This window comes from Syngnathus leptorhynchus, chromosome 6 (assembly GCF_054491065.1).
Source record: "Syngnathus leptorhynchus isolate UIUO chromosome 6, UIUO_Slep, whole genome shotgun sequence".
Taxonomy (NCBI): Eukaryota; Metazoa; Chordata; class Actinopteri; order Syngnathiformes; family Syngnathidae; genus Syngnathus; species Syngnathus leptorhynchus.
Window position 1 is genome coordinate 12,230,880 of NC_141200.1, and position 20,759 is coordinate 12,251,638.

General features: G+C 42.6%; 1 protein-coding gene across 5 annotated transcripts; it reads left to right on the top strand.

The window, feature by feature from the left end:
• Positions 1–3,018: 3,018 nt before the first annotated feature.
• zcchc14 (zinc finger, CCHC domain containing 14) lies at positions 3,019–20,759 on the top strand. 5 transcript variants are annotated; one of them, XM_085914019.1, is made up of 15 exons: positions 3,019–3,178; positions 3,692–4,218; positions 6,833–7,060; positions 8,876–9,062; positions 11,452–11,522; positions 11,606–11,677; positions 11,813–11,880; positions 12,642–12,820; positions 14,701–14,743; positions 14,819–15,296; positions 15,370–15,467; positions 16,486–16,580; positions 16,804–16,950; positions 17,041–18,267; positions 19,677–20,759. In XM_085914019.1, exons 2-15 carry the CDS (start codon positions 3,724–3,726, stop codon positions 19,814–19,816), a joined length of 3,528 nt encoding a protein of 1,175 aa, XP_085770145.1. In that variant the 5' UTR covers positions 3,019–3,178; positions 3,692–3,723; the 3' UTR covers positions 19,817–20,759. The 5 variants fall into 5 exon arrangements, with proteins under 5 accessions (XP_085770145.1, XP_085770146.1, XP_085770147.1 ...); XM_085914020.1 differs by having other exon boundaries at positions 16,807–16,950; XM_085914021.1 differs by having other exon boundaries at positions 16,489–16,580.

Genomic DNA, 20,759 nt, shown 5'->3' on the forward strand with positions numbered 1-20,759 from the left:
TACGTTGATGGATATATATATTCTTTATTTTGTAAGCTCTTCACTTGACTCAATATGACTCCAGCTTTTTTGGTTCTTCCGCCTGCCCAAATGTTCCTTCTGATGTTGTATTTCTTTAATCTCTGTCAAGAGAGACAAATGCAGGGACTGAATCACAGCACCACCCAGATATACTGTTGGAGGCTGCCTGTCTGTGTAACCCGGGCATGCACACACACTCTTCTTGGCTTGATTCCCATTCCACTCTTTCATTTGCGAGTAAAGTGCATGACTACGGTGTGCCTCCACAAAGCCATTGTATGTTTGCAATGAGCAGAAAGAGAATGTCTCATGAGGACATGCCCTCGATTCATCCACATCCAACATACCACCATTTTGCCATTATCGACGCTCTCTCTGTCTTTCCCTCCTACTCTTTGCCACCTGCAAACACCAGTCATTGAGCTTTTCTTACTCTGAGTTGGTGGTAGTTCAGCACAAGGCCCTTCTTGGCACAATATTCAAGTTAAATGTGTGCATCACTGTAGATGTGACTGTACAAAATCCATCCTTGCTGACTGTTGGTACGTGATGGGTGGAGTACAAGCAGGTCACAATTAAGGCAACAATATACGATGGAATTTAGGGTGAAATTTCAGAGTGAACCTAATATGCACTGTAACCTTCAATGATAAATTTCATTTCACCTTCTGTAAACCTTTTTTGAATTCACATGTTTGTCTTTTTTGGTCCTCTTTGCAAAACTCATTGATCTCGAGGCAAGGAGCTAAACAGAGTTGCTCGATCAAAGAATTGACCCTTAAGTTTCCTGGTTCAGTTAGAATTAGTATTTAAACAATCCTCTGTTTAAGTCTCTCTGTCTCGCATGCACTCCTAGGTTGCAAAAGGTGACGGTGACTTTAGTGCAGTAGTTAGCAAGTTCAGTAACACGTGGAAAATTGAGTAAGACTGTACTCAATTAATTGGAACTTAACTGTCAATTCATGCCCATATTTCAAAGGTTTTTTTTTTTTTTGGTCAAATGTTAATGCATGTATGTTTACTAGATCCCTAGTTTGGATTGTTAGATTTTGTATGTGGGTGTATGGGAGAAATCCAACACATAAACAAACAATACCAAGAGGGCATCTGCGTGAAAATGCATCTTAACATGTTACGTTGTGTTCTTAGGCTGAGCATAGCTTAATTTATATTTCAAACAGGCTGGAATTAACGACAATAAATATGAATATATACCCAAATTTGATTATCCAGCACCCATGCACCACCCCTCTGTTTATTTGAAATTTATTTTGTGTTTTGTATCATCTCAACAATGGTGTCTGTTGTTTTCTTCTGTATATCATACGCTGTGGGGAAAGTCATTAAAACACCAACTCGCGTATAACGGCCTGAGAAATTTGCTCATAACTTTAATGCAAAGCAATGACAAGGGTCAAAGTTTGTGTTTGTAATTTTTCTTAGAAATCATAAGATTCAATAACAAATCAAAGTACTTTAGTGTACTCTAATGGGAGTCCTGACACTGACTTTCATGATTGCATACAAAGGATTTGTCTATAAAATCCATCTGGCAGATCAGCCTCTGTATTTGTTTGCTATCATCCATCCATCCATCCATCCATCCATCCATCCATCCATCCATCCATCCATCCATCCATCCATCCATCCATCCATCCATCCATCCATCCATCCATCCATCCATCCATCCATCCATCCATCCGTCCATCATCTGTCCCGCTTGCCCCCATGTGGGTCACAGGCGTGCTGGAGCCTATCCCAGCCGTCATCGGGCAGTAGGCGGGGGACACCCTGAACCCGTTGCCAGCCAATCGCAGGGCACACAGAGACGTAAAACCATCGGCACCTAGGGGCAATTTGGAGTGCTCAATCGGCCTACCAAGCATGTTTTTGGGATGTGGGAGGAAACTGGAGTGCCCGGAGAAAACCCAGGCAGCATAGGGAGAAAATGCAAACTCCACACAGAAGGTGTAATCGAACCCGCAACCTCTGAGGCAGACATGCTAACCAGTGTGCCACAGTGCCGTCCTATTTGTTTGCTGGTTCGCATTAATGGAAGTTTATGGGAGTATAAACAAATATGTGCAACCTTTGGGTGATAGAATGTCTCTTCCACTTGCCACCGGCAACTATTTCAGGAAACAGTGAGCTGATGCTGTTTTTCTGACCGCATCGCAGCTGTTGTCTCATTTCTGTCATTTCTCTCCATCCTTCATGTGTTAAAACCAGGAGGCAGATAATATTTTCATTCATTTGAGTCCTAGACTGATAAAGGTTCTGCTGCTGTTTGTTGTCAGCCTGGTGACGATGCACCTGTTACACTGCAGCATGTTACAGCATGCCAAGCTCTCTCTATATCTGAATCTTTCTTTCTTCCTTTCCTTCCCCTGTTTTCTTTATTTCTGGGAATTACGTACTCTGTTTTGCTTTTGTTTTACGTGAAGAAATTAATTAAAGTGTTTAAAATAAAGATTGGTGTTTTTCCTTTGAGTGTGAGTTGCATCATCCCTGCAGGGGAAGTACTACTTTATTTTGGAGGGGACTACCGAGCATGGTTACTATAACAACCGTGCCTATCGTTCTTCCTAGGTGCTGTCAATGACAGAAAGCAGTTGATGTAAACTTTACATTGTAAAGTCTAATTAATAGATTAAAAACAAACAGGCCAAAACAGAATTTTTCAAACACAACATGACTGGTTTTAATTTTTGTGGCCAAGCGACATTGCGCCTTGCGTGGCTTTAGACACGAAGATTTGCTGCTATCTACTGGTGGCAAATTCAAATTACAGCACCAAGACCCGAGTACAAACAATATACATACGGGTTATCTATCTATTTGTTGTCTATTTGTTATCTATTGTTATCTATTTGGATCTGTATGTCTATTTGCTATATTTGACATAATTTGGAATGGTAAATCATCTACAAAATAAAATGGAAAAAGTCTAATCAAGACTACTTGCAATACCACCACAGACCACTAGAGGGCCGCAGACCACCGTTTGACAAATCACTGGATTGTGTTGTACCCAGCTGTTATTTTCTTCAATCTATCTCGTGCCACAGCAGGATGAAGAGAACACACTAATGCATACAACGGGCTCGTCCTTGGTTGTCCTTCGGTAACGTACTGTTCTGCACTGTTGTTTCGCAAGGTAACGTTGCATTTTTCAACTTTTCGCAACAATTGTGTTTATGTTCACTTTCGGAAAACTTTTTGGAGCCACTGTCAACTTTCGGCGAGCCACTATTGACAAGTTACCTGTTGATATTAAGATGATTGCGTGACTTTTTCAATGGCAGAAGGTGGCGACGATTGTTTAGAACGCTTGCTTGGCCTTGTGTTTATTGTTTTCTTCGGCTATCACTGGAGCTGCGGTCCGACCGGCGCAGGGGGAGCAGGCGGAGGTTGTCCTGAACGCAAAGTAGAATAGTTAAAGTGGAACGGCAAGTTGATTTATAATCCCTAGAGACGGTGTCACCCATTTCTTTCAGTTGTGGAGGGAAGCAATCTTTGTGTGACACGAGAAAGAGCACTGCTGGTGAACTCAATAGCTTTCACAGTGTCTCTGAGTTTTTTGTGGCTCCGCGCCCCTCTGTTTGTTTTTGTTTGTATGTCTTTACCTACATTTGAAAAGACAGTCCTTTTTTTCTGCTTTTTTGTTCAGCTTCGGACCCGCTGTCAGTGGGTGTTTTGACTATGGTGGAGAGTCACAGCCACGTCCAGAGGGAAGGAGTGTACCGCTGGTTCTCGTCCCTCACTTCTGCCCAAAGAGCCGAGTTCCTGTGTGGCCTGCTGGACCTCTGTGTCCCCATCGAGCTTCGCTTCCTCGGCTCCTGCTTGGAGGACTTGGCCCGTAAGGACTACCATTCGCTCCGGGATGCAGAGATCAAAGCTAATAACCCCACCGATTTATCCGGACTCACCAACATCACGGACGAGGTGGTGCGGAGTAAGCTGCTGGTATCCCTCGCCCTGCTCGGCTCGGGCAATCGAGAGGCTGCGGGAGTCTTGTATCAGACATTGACACATATAGACACGGTGATCAACAATTACGGCCTGGCCTTAAACGACGGAAGGGCCGAGGAGCAGTTTTTGTTGCTTTTCACGATGGCATCAAACCATCCGGCTTTCAGCTTCCACCAGAAACGGGTCCTGAGGCAGCAACTGGGCGAGATACAGGACGTCCTGCAGGTGAGAACCGTAGAATGCCATAGATGAGATATAAAATAAAAATAAAATAAAAACTTAAGGCATTTGGCTATTTCAAATGACTTTATATCTATGTATTTATCTGTCTGACTGGCTGATTGTTAATCCAGTGATCACTGTTATTGTAAATGCATTTCTTCTTCTTTATCCTCCTCCCTTCTTCTTGTAGTGACCCCTCATTAGATGGTTCAGGTACACATTATGCAATGGTAGATTGCAATTTCTCTGTCGTTTTGGTACATTTCTCATACCAGAATTGACATTTGCAAGATAGTAAGTGCATATTTTTAAAACAATTTAAACAAATAGCAAGACGGTAGTGAATAATCCTCCGCAAAAGCAATTTTTTTTTCTCCAAATGCGTAGCACATTGCTGAAAGGTAAATGTTTTTGTTACTGAACATGCAGGGCTCACATTAACCTTGGCTTGATGGTCCAAGCCCCCCCCCCCCCCAAAGAACAAAAAAAACGCTTGGCACTTTCTGTCAAATTCACAAACAGGCTACACCAGACTTGCCCTGGCACAACATTCTTTTTACACCAAGATCATGTACACCTGTCTATGAAAATAGGGGCCCGATGTGTTGATCTGATTTTGTGTCGTCCAAGATAAATTACTGTTAGCATGGTGATACATTGCTATTCAGCATGTCAGCCTCACAATTCTGAAGCATGGGATTTGAATTATACATTATATTTATATATAAATATTCAATGCATTTGACTTTCCCCATATTTTGGCCACAACAAAGCAGGCCAGCATGAGAAACTCTTATATGCCAATTGCCAATACCACAATATTTAATACAACAAACTAAACACAGTGATGAGTTCACCTACTTATTGGAAGAGAAGGGTAAGGCAAAGTACCTAGACACTATGAAACCAGTCCGAGGAAATGTACTCCAGATGAGCACGCAAGACTCAAATGGCGTCTTAAATGGAAAATTACAGGTTTGTCAGTCAATGACGGCTCACCTGTTCGTACAACAGACCTCGGTTGTGTAAATGATATGTGTGTAGGTGAAAACTTCTCCTTTGACTGACAGCAAGGTTTTAGTGATGTCTGCAAAAGCAGAAGTGAGGTGGCTTTTTCCCTTTTTGTCAGTGGAAGGATTTTCTGTTGTGTATGTTATTAAATCGAGATCCTCTTTGGCTGTATAGTGAGTTGATTAAGAAAGCGGAAATCCATCCTTTGAGGTTTTTTTTTTTTAACTCCCACTTATCCTTATTAGCTGATTTTTGGCTAAAGGTAGTCTACACCCAGGACGTCATGCCAGCCAATCGCAAGACACATATAGACAAAGAAGCATCCACACTTTTGTTCACACCTAAATGGACAACTTATTTGAGTTAGTTTTCAATTAAGCCAACATCCATGATTTTGAAAGGTGGGGAAGCCAAGAGAGCACGGCGATAACGTGCAAACTCCAGGATGGAGATGAGCTCCAGGCATCCGAACTGTGAGGCGGACTTGCTGATGACTAGTTCATTATGCTGCCTGTCGCTGGAATTAATTAGGATAAAATGAATTACGTCACGGTGATGGGAGTTGAAGCTCTAACAATTTGGCCAACCTCTGACATTTGTTTAGACCCGTTAGAGATAATGGAACTAGATGTAATCCATTTAACAGATCCCATCATAAAACCATTATTAATGCAACAGAAATGTAATGCAATGTAAAATGGTAACATTGTTCACACAGTAGCAGAGTAAATATAAATGAACCACTGTAAGTATTATGAAGACCAAACAATAGAATGCCTCGGTTAAATTTCAATGACAAAACCGTAATGTGAAGCTAGCTGGTGATCTAGGTTGCATATGCATTGCAAGCATATTACACTATATTAATTGTACCATATAGAAGTTACCATTGAACATCCAAACATGCTTCTTTTAATTTTATATTACATATATTCTATTATTACTTAGAATATGAGTCTGTTTACTTAATGTAACCAGTCTACAAATATTACAAAGGAAGTCAACCTCCAGTTTTTCTTCACAATAATGTGTTGTATGTGCCCACATTTGTCTAAACTTTACAGTTGCTAGGTCTCAGATCACAAACAGCAGTTTTCTGATGCTAAGCCCATTGATATGGCTCAAAACAGGTGGATTTTGGCTTTTAAATTTATATTCTACTAAAGAAAATGAATTGCAACACAGTGTTGATTAGTTGAGCCTCGCAGAACATATTATTATAAAGAACATTTTGGGGTTGACTTCCTCTTTAAGAATTATACCAGTAGTTTCACCCGACTGTCATAAAAACAGTCTGCTGCACGACAGAGTATATTGTTATTACATGGTCATTTGACATTTCATTTGATCGTGGGGGGGTGCAGGTGTGGTTACAAATAGCGCAACACAGCACTGGCACTGCTTGTAATATGCACATTATGTCGAGCCACAAAAAATATGCTTGGCTTGAAATGCATTTGATGAATGTTGCATTCAAAATATATTGCTAAACAGTGCTGGAAGCATTACTTGTGATAGTTGTTCAGATTGATCAAAAACAGAGGACTTAGTAAAAGTAGATGCATTTTTTTGTATATTTAGTTCATGTGTAACTTGGATATTTCAGGTGAGCTATGGAGAAGTCGGCATTGACGGTCAAGGAGCAGGCCCATGTGATGATCAAGTGGCTCTCTCTTACACTCAGCTGCATCATCACTATACCCAGCACAGTGTGTCCTTACCTGGCCTGGCCACTTTGTCTCCCTCTGGCTGCTCGCTTCCTGATGCAAGTTCGGCCTCCTTGCCGCTGTCTCCTGCTCATCTCTGTCATTCACCTTGCACTTGCTGGCACAAGGTAGGACGTTTTGGCAACTGTATCCTTCATTCATACTCGGGCAGGTTTAATGACACTTATAATTAATAAATTATTGATTATAATAACGTACCTATGTTAAACTGTTAACATCTAACAGCTGTATCCAGCTCAGATGTTCAAATTCATCTGCCATTTACTCTGGTATGTGACCCCAATGTAGTTGACCTAATGCTAATCGACACACATAACGCATGAGTCTGTGAATCTGTGAAGTCACTGGCTCTATTGGTGGTGTTGCAGACCATCATTCAAAAACATGTCATGAATTGATGGCAGAGAAATATTTGTAGAGCTCATCTGTGCTCTTGCACTATTACACTATTACATGTGAACATGATATAATTGACTCTCACATGGTGGAAGGCATCCCAGTTGTGTGGTCTGACTATGACCAAGCCCTTTTTACTGTTAGTCTATATAAAGCGTCAATGTATGGAAAAATGCCATATAAAATGCATTATATTATTATGACTTAAAAAAAACACAAATCCTTTAACTGTTGCTATGACGTGCATATCAAGCTGCATGACTAACAATGCACAATAATAAGAGAGCACCATTAAAAATGCAGAATGTTTCCAGATGCTGTATTTGATTGTATTTCAAAACAGGCTTGAAACATTGCATGCAATCAGTCTGTGAGTAGTTTAAAACTTGCTGTTAAGATTTAAAGGGGACTTTTTTCAAACTACTAGCAAGATTTGTATGTCGCCTCGCTTCGCTCCTCCCTCCTCCCCATGGTGTCTCTGTCCAAAGTCAAGCCCCTCTCTAATGTGAATGCATCAATGCACTGACTCAAGTTCTTAACCATGTCTTAAAATAACAGCTAAAAATATGTTTTGAAAAAATACATCACATTCGAGGCAGACTGCCCTTCATAGATCAGTTTATTAAATCTTTGACTTTTTTTTTTTTTTTTTCTCCTCCTGATGTCTTCTCTATCCTTCTCAAACCTAAGAGGATTCAGCAAAATGTTTAAACATGAGTGAGCGGTGAAGGGAAAGTACCCTTGCTCAGAGTAGAGCATTTGTATTTAGTGTTTTGTTGCCCTTGGCTCTTACTTACTGCAGCTCAGCACATTTCTTGTTGCTGAAATCAACCCTCTGTGGTTTGCTTCAGTGTGTGCGCGCGCATGTGTGTCTCAAGTGAATCCAAAGGAAGCTAGCAATCCTGTCTCTTCCTCTGGATCTCTTTGTGTAGCTTGAGAGTTAAACCTTTCTAATGGATGTTACAGTGCTTTTCTAAACTTGCAGCAGGACTTGACATTAGCTATAGGAATCTTAAGGTTTTGACCTTAGCCCAGCATGAGCTATAAATTGGTCAACACGGAGGACAGAAGACACAATTTATTCCCATGAAAACAAAACTTAACTGTTGTATTTGAGTATGTTTTCTGGGTCCATAATCAAAACCATGTGTCTTCCAGTGTTTGTGGTATGAGACGAAGAGAGAAAGCCCAACCCATGTGATGTGAATGAGACTGTCCCAATTGCATGTTTCATGCAGGTTTGCTTCAATATGCACAAGCAAGGGGAAAACAGGATTTTTATCCGTTTTAAATTCAAGCTTTTTGTAAAGACAGTGTGCCAGAATATTTGCATGATGTACCACAAATTCTTGTTACATAGTTTGGTATAGAATATATGGATAAAAACATTGGAGCACAATTCCTAATCAGGGAATCAAGGGATGGACTTGAATCCTTTAGTCTCCTCTGAGATCAGGCTAAAATTGCAGATTTGCTTCTTTCTTTCCGTATCTCTTTTTGAATGGTCTCTCCCTCATGCTCTCCAGAACCAGCCCAGAGAGGCTAGTACAGCCCCTACACTTGGATCAGGGGTGAAAATTGGAAGAGGAGCTCCAGCAGTTAGCCAGGAACCCATCGCTCCTCACCTCGACCTCGCACCTCCTCCTCCAACTGCTGGGGAGCGCCACGATGCTGCGGCAACACCTACTAGTCATCAGGGGAAAAGAGGAACAGGTGAGCCTCTGGAGAAGTATCATGGTTTGATATGATTGACACCCCTGTCGGCCTCCTTGCACACGCTATCATATTCTATAAATAGCCTTTCACTGTCATCATCGGCTTGACCTAATGATGAATGCCTGAACTTCCAACCGGTGCATATGAAACGTGTGTCTAACCTCTATGTACAGCGCACCCGGTCAAACCTTGTCGGGCAAGATGTAACATGCCAGTCCCACTGAACATTACTAAGCTTCAAGAATGCAGCCTCAGGAATTGCAGTGTTATATATCACTCAGGGATTCGTTGCACTCATGGTTGCAACTTCAGATGGCCCGTGTAGACAACATCTCGATAGCACAAACTTTATTGACTGAAGAGTATTATGGAGGATTTTTTTATGGTTATTGTTGTGTGTGTTGGTCATGGAGATCACAACACTCAGTAATGATTTGGCTTGCTGTATTGATACACAGAGGTAAAATTGTTGAAGATGGCAAGAGTGATCAAGATGTGTGGCTTCCACAGATCCAAAGAACACCCGTCCTATCCACAATGATTTTGATTTCGTCGAACACACCTGATACGAATGATCAGCTCATCCCCAAACTGTGTGGAAGCATGATAAGGATCCTGATCATTTCAGTCTGGTGTGTTGTGTGTGTGGGGTGGGGGGGGGGGGCGCGGCAACGACAAATCTAAAACAGTGTGGATAGGAGCCTGGGGAACCGGAGTTGGTGACCCTTCTGTAGATAGAGTTTTAGTTGGTTGGATTACCTAAACTCAATTTATGACCTGTCCATTGCTATTGGGATTGCTGCTGGATCAGATCTAATAAATGCAAAAGAAGGGAATGTACTATATGTGGGTATGGGGGGCCGGGGCACTTTGGAAATTGGAGGTGTTGTAGCTTATCTTCCTTGAACAACCATTCAAAAATTAACCATCCTGTGAGATCAAGTGAATTGATATTAAACAAAGTTACACTTTGATAAACACACAGCATTAGGAAAACATCTTCACTGTATGCAATTCTTGGAAATAAAGTATTCGACCCACTCTTTTGGCCGCTTAAGCAGCATGCAGCAAAACCTTGACTGTTTTCACTCACACATGCTGTACACAACATACATGTCCAAACCTCGGCCTTCTTCTTTGTTCTATGAAGCTGCTTGTCCCTGCGTGTCTGCTATGCTTTCAAAACTGCCTGATGGAGTCTGAGTCCTTTCACATGTAGAAATTATTTTCCTAACACACCCATCTACAAAACCCATTATGCCATTTGAAATCTATTTCATTCAATAGGTATTGAAATGAAGCAAATTTGAAGAAGCCCGAACCTGCCCCTTCGCCTAAGGCATGCATTTAGGCTTAGAAGCAGACTGATGGAAGAGTGCACGAACTGTAGAAATAATAGCTCCTCAGTCCCTTTTAAGTAAAATCATAGGTTTGTTCCGAGACACATGCATGTTTGAAGATTATCGCTGAAAACATACACAGAGTGAATCTGACAATTATTTAGCAGTGAATTGTAGAGGGTTCTATATTCGTGCGCATGAGCATGAAAACTGGCGCCTCCTGCATGGACTAGGGCAGAAGCTGCATCCATCTGTAAAAATACCAAAACCTAGTCACTTCCGGCCCTGCACATAGTATTTAGATCGTGCCTCGTGTTAGACTTAGAGTAGGCACAATCATAGAGCCCATCATGTTAAACTGTTTTTTTTCCCCCCCCATTCACCAGTTTTCCTGATTATTTATTTATTTATTTATTTATTTATTTGCAATTTGGCATCTAGCATGGGTTCACCCTTCCCATTACTGATAGTTTTCCCATGATGTCACACACCTCTTGACATGCCCGCGGGACTCTGTGTTGGAGGTTGATGCTGCTCATACAGTTGGTACCCAACATGAAAAAAATACTGACTTACTGTGCACTGTTTAGCTGATCTAGTAGAAGCAGAAAGCCCACTGCTGCTGCGAAGGAGGTACGGCCAAACCTCAAGCGCAACACACTTACTGACGAGATCCGGCCCACATTGAATATCGAATGATGAATGAATGTCGTACTGGCTAGTGGCCACCTAGCGGTATGTGGGCAGGATGGAGACTAGTACATTGAATGAGACATCTGCCTAGCACACAACATACGAAATATGTCTAAAGTGCTTGATCATTGGAGTATTGTGATAAATGTGAGCCACAAACATCTTACCTGGAAACTATTTCATGATTTGAAAAAAATCCCTTATGTCTCTAGCGCTGAGAAGGAACAGGCATTTCCACAATGTGAGATTTGTGCTAATTTCACAGAATGTTATCTTCTGCTTTCTTGCTTTCAGAGCACTCCTTGTGCTTGATCAGACATGAGTACATTTTCTTTGTCGATTGCTTTTTATAGTGGCAGTTGAAAGAGTTGCCTTGCGAGGAGTGACACATAAGTTTGAAGACAAAAGTGATTATATGTTTGAGGTGGGTAAACATATGTTAACACTTTTGCTCAAACCTTCTTTAAACACGATTGAAATGATTCTTCTTTTTCCCTGATCCTTCAGGCCAGCTGGTCTGATGGCTTTGTTACATCAGTTGTGCGAAGTCAACAGGAGGTGAGCGACTTACTTTCACAGGTGAGGACTACACCGCCCCACTCATATTTGGTGTCACTGGATATTCAAATTGATTAAAATGATGGATGCTTGGTAATGACTATGCCGTCATGTGCTAATGAGTAATAATTTTATTTCATTTTTATTTTCTCACAGTTGTCTCTGGCATTTCCTGATGAGCGAATGGAGAAGCTCTTGCCTCAGTCCAGTGAGTTGGATCCCAGGTTAGTTTCAGTCCTGTGGAGGATGATAGCTGACTTCTAGATGAGACAATGAGTGATGGATTTCAGGTTTAAAAAAAAAAAAAAAAAAAAAAAGACAACAAAATACCATCATCTCATATTTTGGAATATTGTTCTTTAACAGCATAAGTGAAATATAGTAAAGTACCGATGATGGGGAACAGCACACAATATTGAATCTTAATGATTGACATCTTCCAAACCATTTATCAGATATTTCTCAAATGTCAGCCACGGTTGTGTCGGATTTTTGATGAGCTAACCAGGAGTCGATAGCACCAAGAAAATCAACGTTCTCTGTCAGCCATTAGTGAACCTTTTTTCCGTTTTGGATTGCAATTGTTCAGTGGCGTCCATACTACCTTAACCTTCAGAGCTCAAAGACATTATGAGCAGCACCAACCTACATCTCCAAATCCAAAAGCTCTTTTTATGTAAATAAAGGGCCAAATTGAGGCAGTTTTTTTCCCCCCATCTCTTTTCAGAGGAAAACATTGTCCAAATCGGACTCACACGACCTCTTACCCTCACATTCACATCCACTGGAAATTAAGCCCAAAACAAAGTTACGTTTTAGACAATGGGAGGAAGTCGATGTAGCCATAGGGAGCCTACATAAGATCAGAGGGAATTTCAAAATGCAAAGCCAGAACCGGACCGGTTTTCCACCTATACAAGTTAATATTTGGACTTGTGTGTGTGTGTTCTTCCTGTAACTGTCTGCTCTCTCCACCTGCCCTCAGATGTCTGACAATGTTGCCCAGCCATGTCCTCCAGCACCACAGCGTCCAAATCTTCTTCACCTCCACCAGGGCTCTCTCACCCAACTGCCTGTCTCCTCTCTCTTCCTCCCTCCCTAACATGCCTCCCTCCCCTCCCACAGCTCCTGTCATTCCACCCTGCCCATTAACCTCCAACCATAGTGAGTCTTTTCTTTCTTAATTGTACTCATTCCCATTTCGAGTCAATGACACTCACGTAAGTCTGTAGAGAGGATGCAAAACATGTGGCATCTATTTTTAGATGTAGCGACAGTGATACCAGAGGGAATATTTCCTGTCTTATTTATGCCGTCTATGATTGGCTGGCGACCAGATCAGGGTGAACCCGACCTCTCGCCCTATGATGACTGGGATAGGCTCCAGCATGCTCGCCACCCTAGCCAAGATAAACAGTTCGGAGAATGGATGAATGAATGAATGCATGAACGAACAAATGAACGAACGAACGAACGAACGCTTATGCAGTGTTGGTGCTGGGAGAGATGAATATTGAATGAAAGAAAAAAGTTGCGTGGTAATATCAGTGAAGAGATGGTGGTCATGATACTGTAGAATTTTTGGTGTTTCGAAGGTGTTACCGGGAGAGGACAGCATCTATTTTTGTCTGGTGTGGGAATTCATTGTGGTATGTTTGTGTTGGGTAGCTGAGTGTGGTGACCTCGTGTGTCTGTGAATGCTTGCATTTGATTCTACGAATGGGACTTCATTCGGGCGTATTTTTAACCTCCAGTATGTGTGCGCGGGTGTGCGTATGTGTGAGTCAAACCACAAGGGATGATGTGTCAATGTCAGGATTCAGCGTTGCGTAATATCACTGTATATTGTCGTTCCCTAGCATGCATAATAGTTTTTGACAGATATATACATATTTTGTTATGTCAGAGCATGGACACTTAATTTCGACGGTGTCCAGTCCAAGGTGCATATAGCGTTTACCTAGTCATCTGTATTGTTTGAAGATATCTCAAGTCTTCAGCCATCTTTGTAATTCTAACCCCCAAAAAGTTATACTTTAGTTTTTGTACATTTTAACAAATATTGATTTCAATTCCAGTGCTGCAAACTGCATGTTGGAAGTCTATCATTCATTTCCACAGACTGTTTTGTGGTTATCGGCTTAGTCAAGGCACTTGGCAAGGGAAAAAAATGTGTGCTTACTCCTCTTGGAGCGTGCTGTGGACTCGCTGTGACCAACAATGCGCACCACAATTACTGTCGTAGTCTCTAGTCTAGGACTGCGTAATTGATCGAAATTCGATTACAATTGTTACAAGCCACAATTACAAAGTGGACATACCAAAAACATGTATTAATATGCTTTTATATCCAATGCACTGTTTGTTTATACAATGAAACTACACTTGAATTGATACATTTTCACCTTTTTATTTTAAAATAACACATTTTATAAATGTGTTTGTTCCAAAAGGAACTTGCATAATTATAGTGCTTCAAAAAAAATGTGTTGTCTTAATTATTTTACATCATTAAAGTTTTTTTGGGGTTTTTTGCCGGACTATATGTCGCACTAGTTCATAAATGAAGTAGGAACAAAAACATTTATGAGTCGCTCTGGAGTATAAATTGCATTTTGATGAGAGGGGGGGGGCATTTATTCTGCAGAAACCAATACCATGAACAGTAGATCTCGGACTCACTCTCAAAATCCCTAATTGTGGCTCGAGTTGTAATTTTTGAATCGGCTGAGCACTTGGGATTGTGAGCCTCGACTATTTTCCAAGCTCTTCAGAAAGGGATTTTTTTTTTATATCACTAATACACACCACACCGCATAATTCAGCCATTCATCAATTGTCTGTATCGCTTATCCTCACCTTCAGTTCTCGTTTTCAGTGCTCAACATGTCAGTATGCTTGTTTCTCGCTTTAGCTACTTTTTTTATGGCATCATCTTGATAACCAAAATAGAATCTAAATGACCTGAACATAATTTCTGTGTTTATATGTGCAATAAACTCTACAACATGTTCATGATATTTTCATTGTCATCTGTCACTCAGCAAGCTCAGCCGGCTGTATGATGCAATACCGAGGAGCCAGCAGGTAAGATTTCATCATCACTCACTCATCAGCGCCATGTGCAGCATTTCTGACCTCTGACAGCTTTTCCTTTTTCAGGGCGGTGTACAGAGTGGCCAGTGTCCAGCCTGTTGTCAGCAATCACAATTCCGCCCTGACCCGCTCTTCCCCTCACCTCTCATCTCTCCCTCTCTCACATCCTTCTCCGCACTACTCACCCCAGCTCTCCTCCCTCCCTCCCACGGTGCCAGCCTCGCCCGCACAGGGCTCCCTCGCCGGCAGAGGCAATGTTTCCTCCCAGCCGCACCCCCAAAGCAAAGCGTGCCCTTTACTTCACTCGCACGCACATTCGGAGGCGCAGCAGTCCCCGTTTCACCCACTGCAGCTCCAGAGCCAACCTCAGCCCCATTCTCAGTCCCTTTCGTATTCACTTTCTCAGTCCCGTTCCCAGCCCCACGCGCAGTCTCCATCACAGTCCCAGGCAAACGCGCCGGAGCAAAACGGCATCCTGGACTGGCTGCGCAAGCTTCGCCTACATAAATATTATCCTGTCTTCAAACAGCTGACGATGGAAGAGGTGGGCCCAGTTTCAGACAAGACTTCCAGTTTGTTCGTTTGAGCGTGATGTGAGGCTTCTCTCTTTGATACAGTTTTTAGCACTGACAGAAGATGACTTAAACAAGTACGACTTAACCCAGGGTGCAAAGAAGAAACTCAAGACTCAGCTGGAGTTACAGAAGTCAGCAGAGTAAGTTGCATTGCTTTTTAAGCCTCAGACTTTTTTCCCCTTTGTCCCACTGCAGTTGATTTGCTACGATATAAGTCTGGCCGGGACTGTTTTGAACAATCTTATGAACTGAATTTCCATGACCAGCAAGGCAAAACCTGCTTGAGTAGGAGCTTTGAAATAAGGGATACGCGCTTGAGATCTTTGTTGAAGTATATGATATCGACATGGCAGTTATCTTTTCTTTAGAGTTTGCTCACTGCAGGTTTGAGGATCAGGCATTTTTTTTTTCTTGTTAGTCCTATCCAAAGTGTCTAATCAAGTTGTTTACAATGTTTTGCTTGCAAACAAGCAACACTAATGGTTTACAGCACTATGGTAGACGCTGAAGATCCAGCTGTTAGCTACCCGTTGAGCTCTCCCCACTCTGGGACAGCAAGGGGTGATGTGGAAACATCCTTGCTTGAGTTTGCCTACTCACAATTTGGCAACTGATTGGCATCTACGCACTCAGCAGACCGTGCAACACATCACGGTTTACTAACTTTGAGTAGACTCGAGAGCTAAGATTTCGATAATCAAGGGAAAGAAATGCAAAATCACTTGGGCATGTAACCAAATGTGTCAGTGTGCATAAATTGGAACTCAGAAACGGAAGCATGCATTTACACTAACATGAACACGTGAAAAGCCTGGCTCTTATCATTTGATCAAGTTTTCCATTTTCACCATGTTTCCATTTGTGAGGCATTTGCGTATGTGTGCGTGTGCCTGCTTGAACGAGACAAACAAAATGGAAAGTTTCGTACAGCAGATTTGCAGATGGCGCTGAAAGGGAGCAGTCCAGCTTGCTTTGAGCGTTGATGTCGCCCTCTGGTGTTGATTTTTGGGCACTCGCAGCCCATTTTCTCTCAAGTTTGTTGCTCCATGTGGTTGAGGAAAACCCCAAGGAAGCCTTTAAGGTTTCTGTAGCATTTAGCATTGTTTTTCGTTTCATGTTTATTTTGCCTGATTGTTTATTTTTTTATTTGTGGACCAGCAGGGAGATGAAGCTGGAGAAGCGGACCTGTGGTAGTATCGCTCGAGTGATGCCTTCCAGTCATATGGGACCATCCACCCACACCTCCACTGCAGGTAACAAAAGTGCTTTTTTTTTTTTTTTCCAACATACAGACTGAATCTGAGAAAAGAAAAGTTCAATTTGAAGAAGAAAAGAACAGTAAATGTCAGATTTAGGAGCAGCAATTACAAAGGTTTGTCCCAATTTTTTCCCCCCTGCTTTCTGCTCCTCGGCAGATCAGTGTGATGATCGATCCTTTCTTTGTATCAACAAAAAGTAGTCCCACGTGTGTTACAGTAGAGCTGCGAGTGGAGGTGGACAGCGTGCTGCACCATCAGCCCATCCACGCAGACAGCAGCTCATCCTCTGGCTATTCCAGCTCTTCGTGTTCCCCCCGAACGCCCCTCTGCTGTGACGCCGCTCTGGACAGGAGCGTTTACAGGCGTAAGTTGCTTCACTGCAGATCACCAGAAAGATGGACAATTCTTTGCGAAGAGATATATCGCTCAGGATTATTTTGTGTGTCTTTTTCAGGTGTGTCAGGTCCAGACGCTGCAGGAGGCGGTCAAGAGAAAGAGCGCTCGTGCTTTTTTATCCTGAACTCCAGCTGCCCGGCAGGCCCCAGCCGGCCCACAGCGCAGGTCCTTCCGGTCCAGACGGATATCAGCACTCCCGCCGTCGCATCCTGCTCCTCCCACGTTCCTTTCACGTTTTCCCACTACCACCCACAAGGCAGCTACCCTCAAAGCCTGCTCTCATCACTCTCAAACCAGGCGCGTATTCTGTCTTCCCCAGGAAAGCTCAGGCCGCAACCCCTGTGCGCAGAGGACAGAACTAAAATGGCACCCTCGGGTCAACCCGGTACCAGCGTGGCTTTCAGTCCTGGGCTGGGTGCAGGCATGGGCGTGAGGCTGGAGAACCTGCTTCCCAGGCTCAAACTGAAAGTGGACGCTTCCTCCTCCCCCCATGACTCGGCTGAAGGCTGTCTCGGTCTTCCGGGGACTGCCATGAGTCTGATGGTTGAGACCAGTTGTGCTCTGACCTCCACCTCAAACAGCCTCCACCATGTGTCGCAACCTCCTCTCCACTTTCACCTCTCATCCTCTTCATCCTCATCTCCATCCATATACTACTCGTACCCACCCGCCTCCTCCTTGTCCACCTTTGCCACCTCCTGCCCGTCCACAAAGTCCCTCTCACGATCCGCTAGCTCCAGCGGCGCAAGTGTCTTTGTATCCATGGCAACCACAAGTACCGTCCCTATAGCCGCAGTGCCTGGCAACATATACTACCCTCACGGCCTCTCCTCCTCCTCCTCTTGCGGCACTTCATTGGATCCAAGTCAAGGCCACACCCAGTCCATGTGCGTTTGCAGTTCGTGCGGATGTCGGGGCAACTGCGGCGCCTACGGCACCCTGTCCACCTACACGCCTGCGTCCGGCTACCTGCAGCCGTTCTCAGCCAACTCTGTCTTCACTCTGGGCCCTCTCCTCCATCTCAGCCCCCTCACGGCCTCGTCTAGCACCACAGGCACCGTTACCGCGCCCTATTCCTACCCGATGATGGCACCACCTCCCCTGTACTGCCAGAGCTCTGGGTCACGTGACCAGCAAAAGGGCTTTAGCTTCTACCAGCCTCATGGCATTTTGGGAAACGCGGTCCAGAAGCGAATAGCGGCGAACCTTTCTTGTTACAACTGTGGAGGCCACGGGCACAGAGCAGAAGGGTGCAAACAACCACCCATGGAGTCATCACAGCAAGGTGAGTCAACTCATAAACAATGGCACCGACCGACCACACACATTTGGAAAACAGCAGAGTGGGCAAAAATACTTAATCTGAACTTCAACGTGAATACAGATGCTTGTGTTCATAAAGGTAAAAGGAGAAGCACTGATTTAACGTCTGGACTCAAGTACAAGTAAATAAGTAAAAGTATTCACACTCAAATATGTGTTTAAATGCATTGACGAGCTTCAACTAGTGTGTGTAGGCTGCGTAGACGGTGCTGGAGTGTCGTTCAATTGAGGTTGTGTGAGCGCCACGAGTCTAAACACTATTCTTATGAATATTATTTTATTCCATATAAATGTCATTTTTGGAACCCTAACAGGACAACCAATTATGGCTAACCTGTGATCTGAGTTTGGTCATGTGACCTTCACAAGCTGAGCCATGATTGGTTGTGACCTGACCCTGAAGAACTCGTGTCATTTTCAGTCAACAGCAAGTTGCAAAATGAATAAAAATGGTCATATTGGTCAAGTCATATTCCACAAACGCAATGTGAATTGAAGTACTGTGTTTAGACTAGAACTTATTATTATTGTTAAGAGCATTTTTGAGTTGTCTACCTCTTAAGTCTGAATTGTAAAGTAAGGATTCGTGACCCGATGTCTGGGCTGTTTATTTCACAGGCACTTTTCGACTGAAGTACACTCCCCATTCTGACAATAAGGACTCTGGGGACTGATGAGCCCGCAGTGAATTTGGAAACACAAAAATATTTTCTCCAGCCACAATTCAGCCCTCTTCGCCACAAGTTTCGCCTAGTTTGTCTTTTGGTCTCTGACCGCTAACATAGCTGTTGTTGCTTCAGCTCAGAGTAGACAGCAGCTTGTGATGCAAGAATCATCGGTTCCAAAAGCCACTAGGACAAATGAACATTAAAACCCTTTAAAAGCTGGAAGTGGCACTACACAGCGGAAGAGGAAACCATCAAGGTCTTTTGACAACATCCATAAGTGCAGAAAGCCTTTTAGGACCGATAATAACAAACATATTCAGAGACCACAGAACAACTGTATACAAGAGTAAATGGCATGTCTTTTGACTTTGCACTCACGTTAGACCTACTTCCAAAAATCAGCCTTCCTGTTCGTTGGGCAAGTGAATGTTTTATTTGTTTTGTTTTATCCTTATTTGACTTTTAAACTTTTGGTAGGCTCAAAAGACCTAGAGTTTGTTTAAAAAATACATATATATATTATTACACAATACAGTTTCATAACATGCATCTGAAGGGAAGTTACATTTTAAAATTCTATTGTTTTGAGTTGGTCTCAACAGTACAAGACTATAGCACAGAACATTTTGATTCTTGTGTATAAATAATACTGCTTTGTACTGGCCATTTGAAAACTTGATTTTTTTTTTTTTTTTTTTCTAAGGTTGCCTTTTCACTATCACAGTGAAACCTGTTTGTAAAGACTTTGCATCACTTCTTCATTCGCCATTCACTCAGGCAAGACCAATAAGTGCCAGTTTTGTCATGTCTGCTTTTAAGATTGTTTATTGTTGTTGCAGGTGAATGACACAACATAGTTGTGTGTCATTTACACAAGAGAAAGCTCAGGATTGTTTCCTAATCGTTGAAACCAAGTTGACTGTTAAGTGTCTGGGCAGGACCTAGACAAATATTAACACAAGGCCGGCTAGTCCTACTCACTTTCTGGACCCCTGGAGGGTGTGGCATGAGTATGTGCCATCTTTATTTAAAATGATTATTACTGAATGTTGGGGGGTTTTTTTTTTTCTAAATGTTATGACGAATGTTAGTGGGTGGGTGTTTTGTAAATTGTAGAAAGCATGCTCAAATTTCAAGGTCTATTTTGATGTCTTTATTTTGTTGTTGATGTCTTAAAGCCAGCCTTAAGTGTAACTTTCCAGCACAGCAGCAAGACAGTTTGGTAAAATCGTTCAAGATGTGTTTCTGTTTTCATGCCAGTATTTCAATAACAACAATAAAACTGAAAATTTGAGGCTTTTGGGCTTCATTTACTAGACTTAAGTGCATCTATTCAGTGTTAAGAAATCATTCTTAAAACCCTTTTGTCGATAAAACAGCACCTTATCGTCAATTTTGTTTTGTCATTCCTCGATGCATAATCTCTCTAAATCACCCACCCACCTGGCCTGGGTCCTCTTCTCTGCACTCTGGCTCACTCCACAGGTTTGCAATGGGATTGAGGTCTGGCGAATGGGATGAGCTTGATTCTGCTTTGGGTGAACCATTTTGACAATTTTCAGTATGAAGAGTAAGCTTCTGCAATAAAAATGGTATTTAAGGCTAACAACTCATTTTAAACTGGGGTGTCATTAATTATGGGAGTCAAATCTGTGACGCAGAATATATGCCAGTAGAGATAAAGACATATTTTTTGGTGTGTGTGTGTGTTTGTGTGTGTTGGGACTGGTGGATTAAAAAATAATTTGGGGGATACTACTTTCCATTGTAGTTGGCTTTATGGACA

What these genes read in the sequence shown, in the direction of transcription:
- zcchc14 (XM_085914019.1), top strand. Translation starts at nt 3,724, where the DNA reads ATGGTGGAGAGTCACAGCCACGTCCAGAGGGAAGGAGTGTACCGCTGG. An exon ending in CCCATTAACCTCCAACCATA is followed by an intron (nt 12,821 to 14,700) that starts GTGAGTCTTTTC and finishes TCTGTCACTCAG; the next exon opens with CAAGCTCAGCCGGCTGTATG. An exon ending in GAGTTACAGAAGTCAGCAGA is followed by an intron (nt 15,468 to 16,485) that starts GTAAGTTGCATT and finishes TTTGTGGACCAG; the next exon opens with CAGGGAGATGAAGCTGGAGA.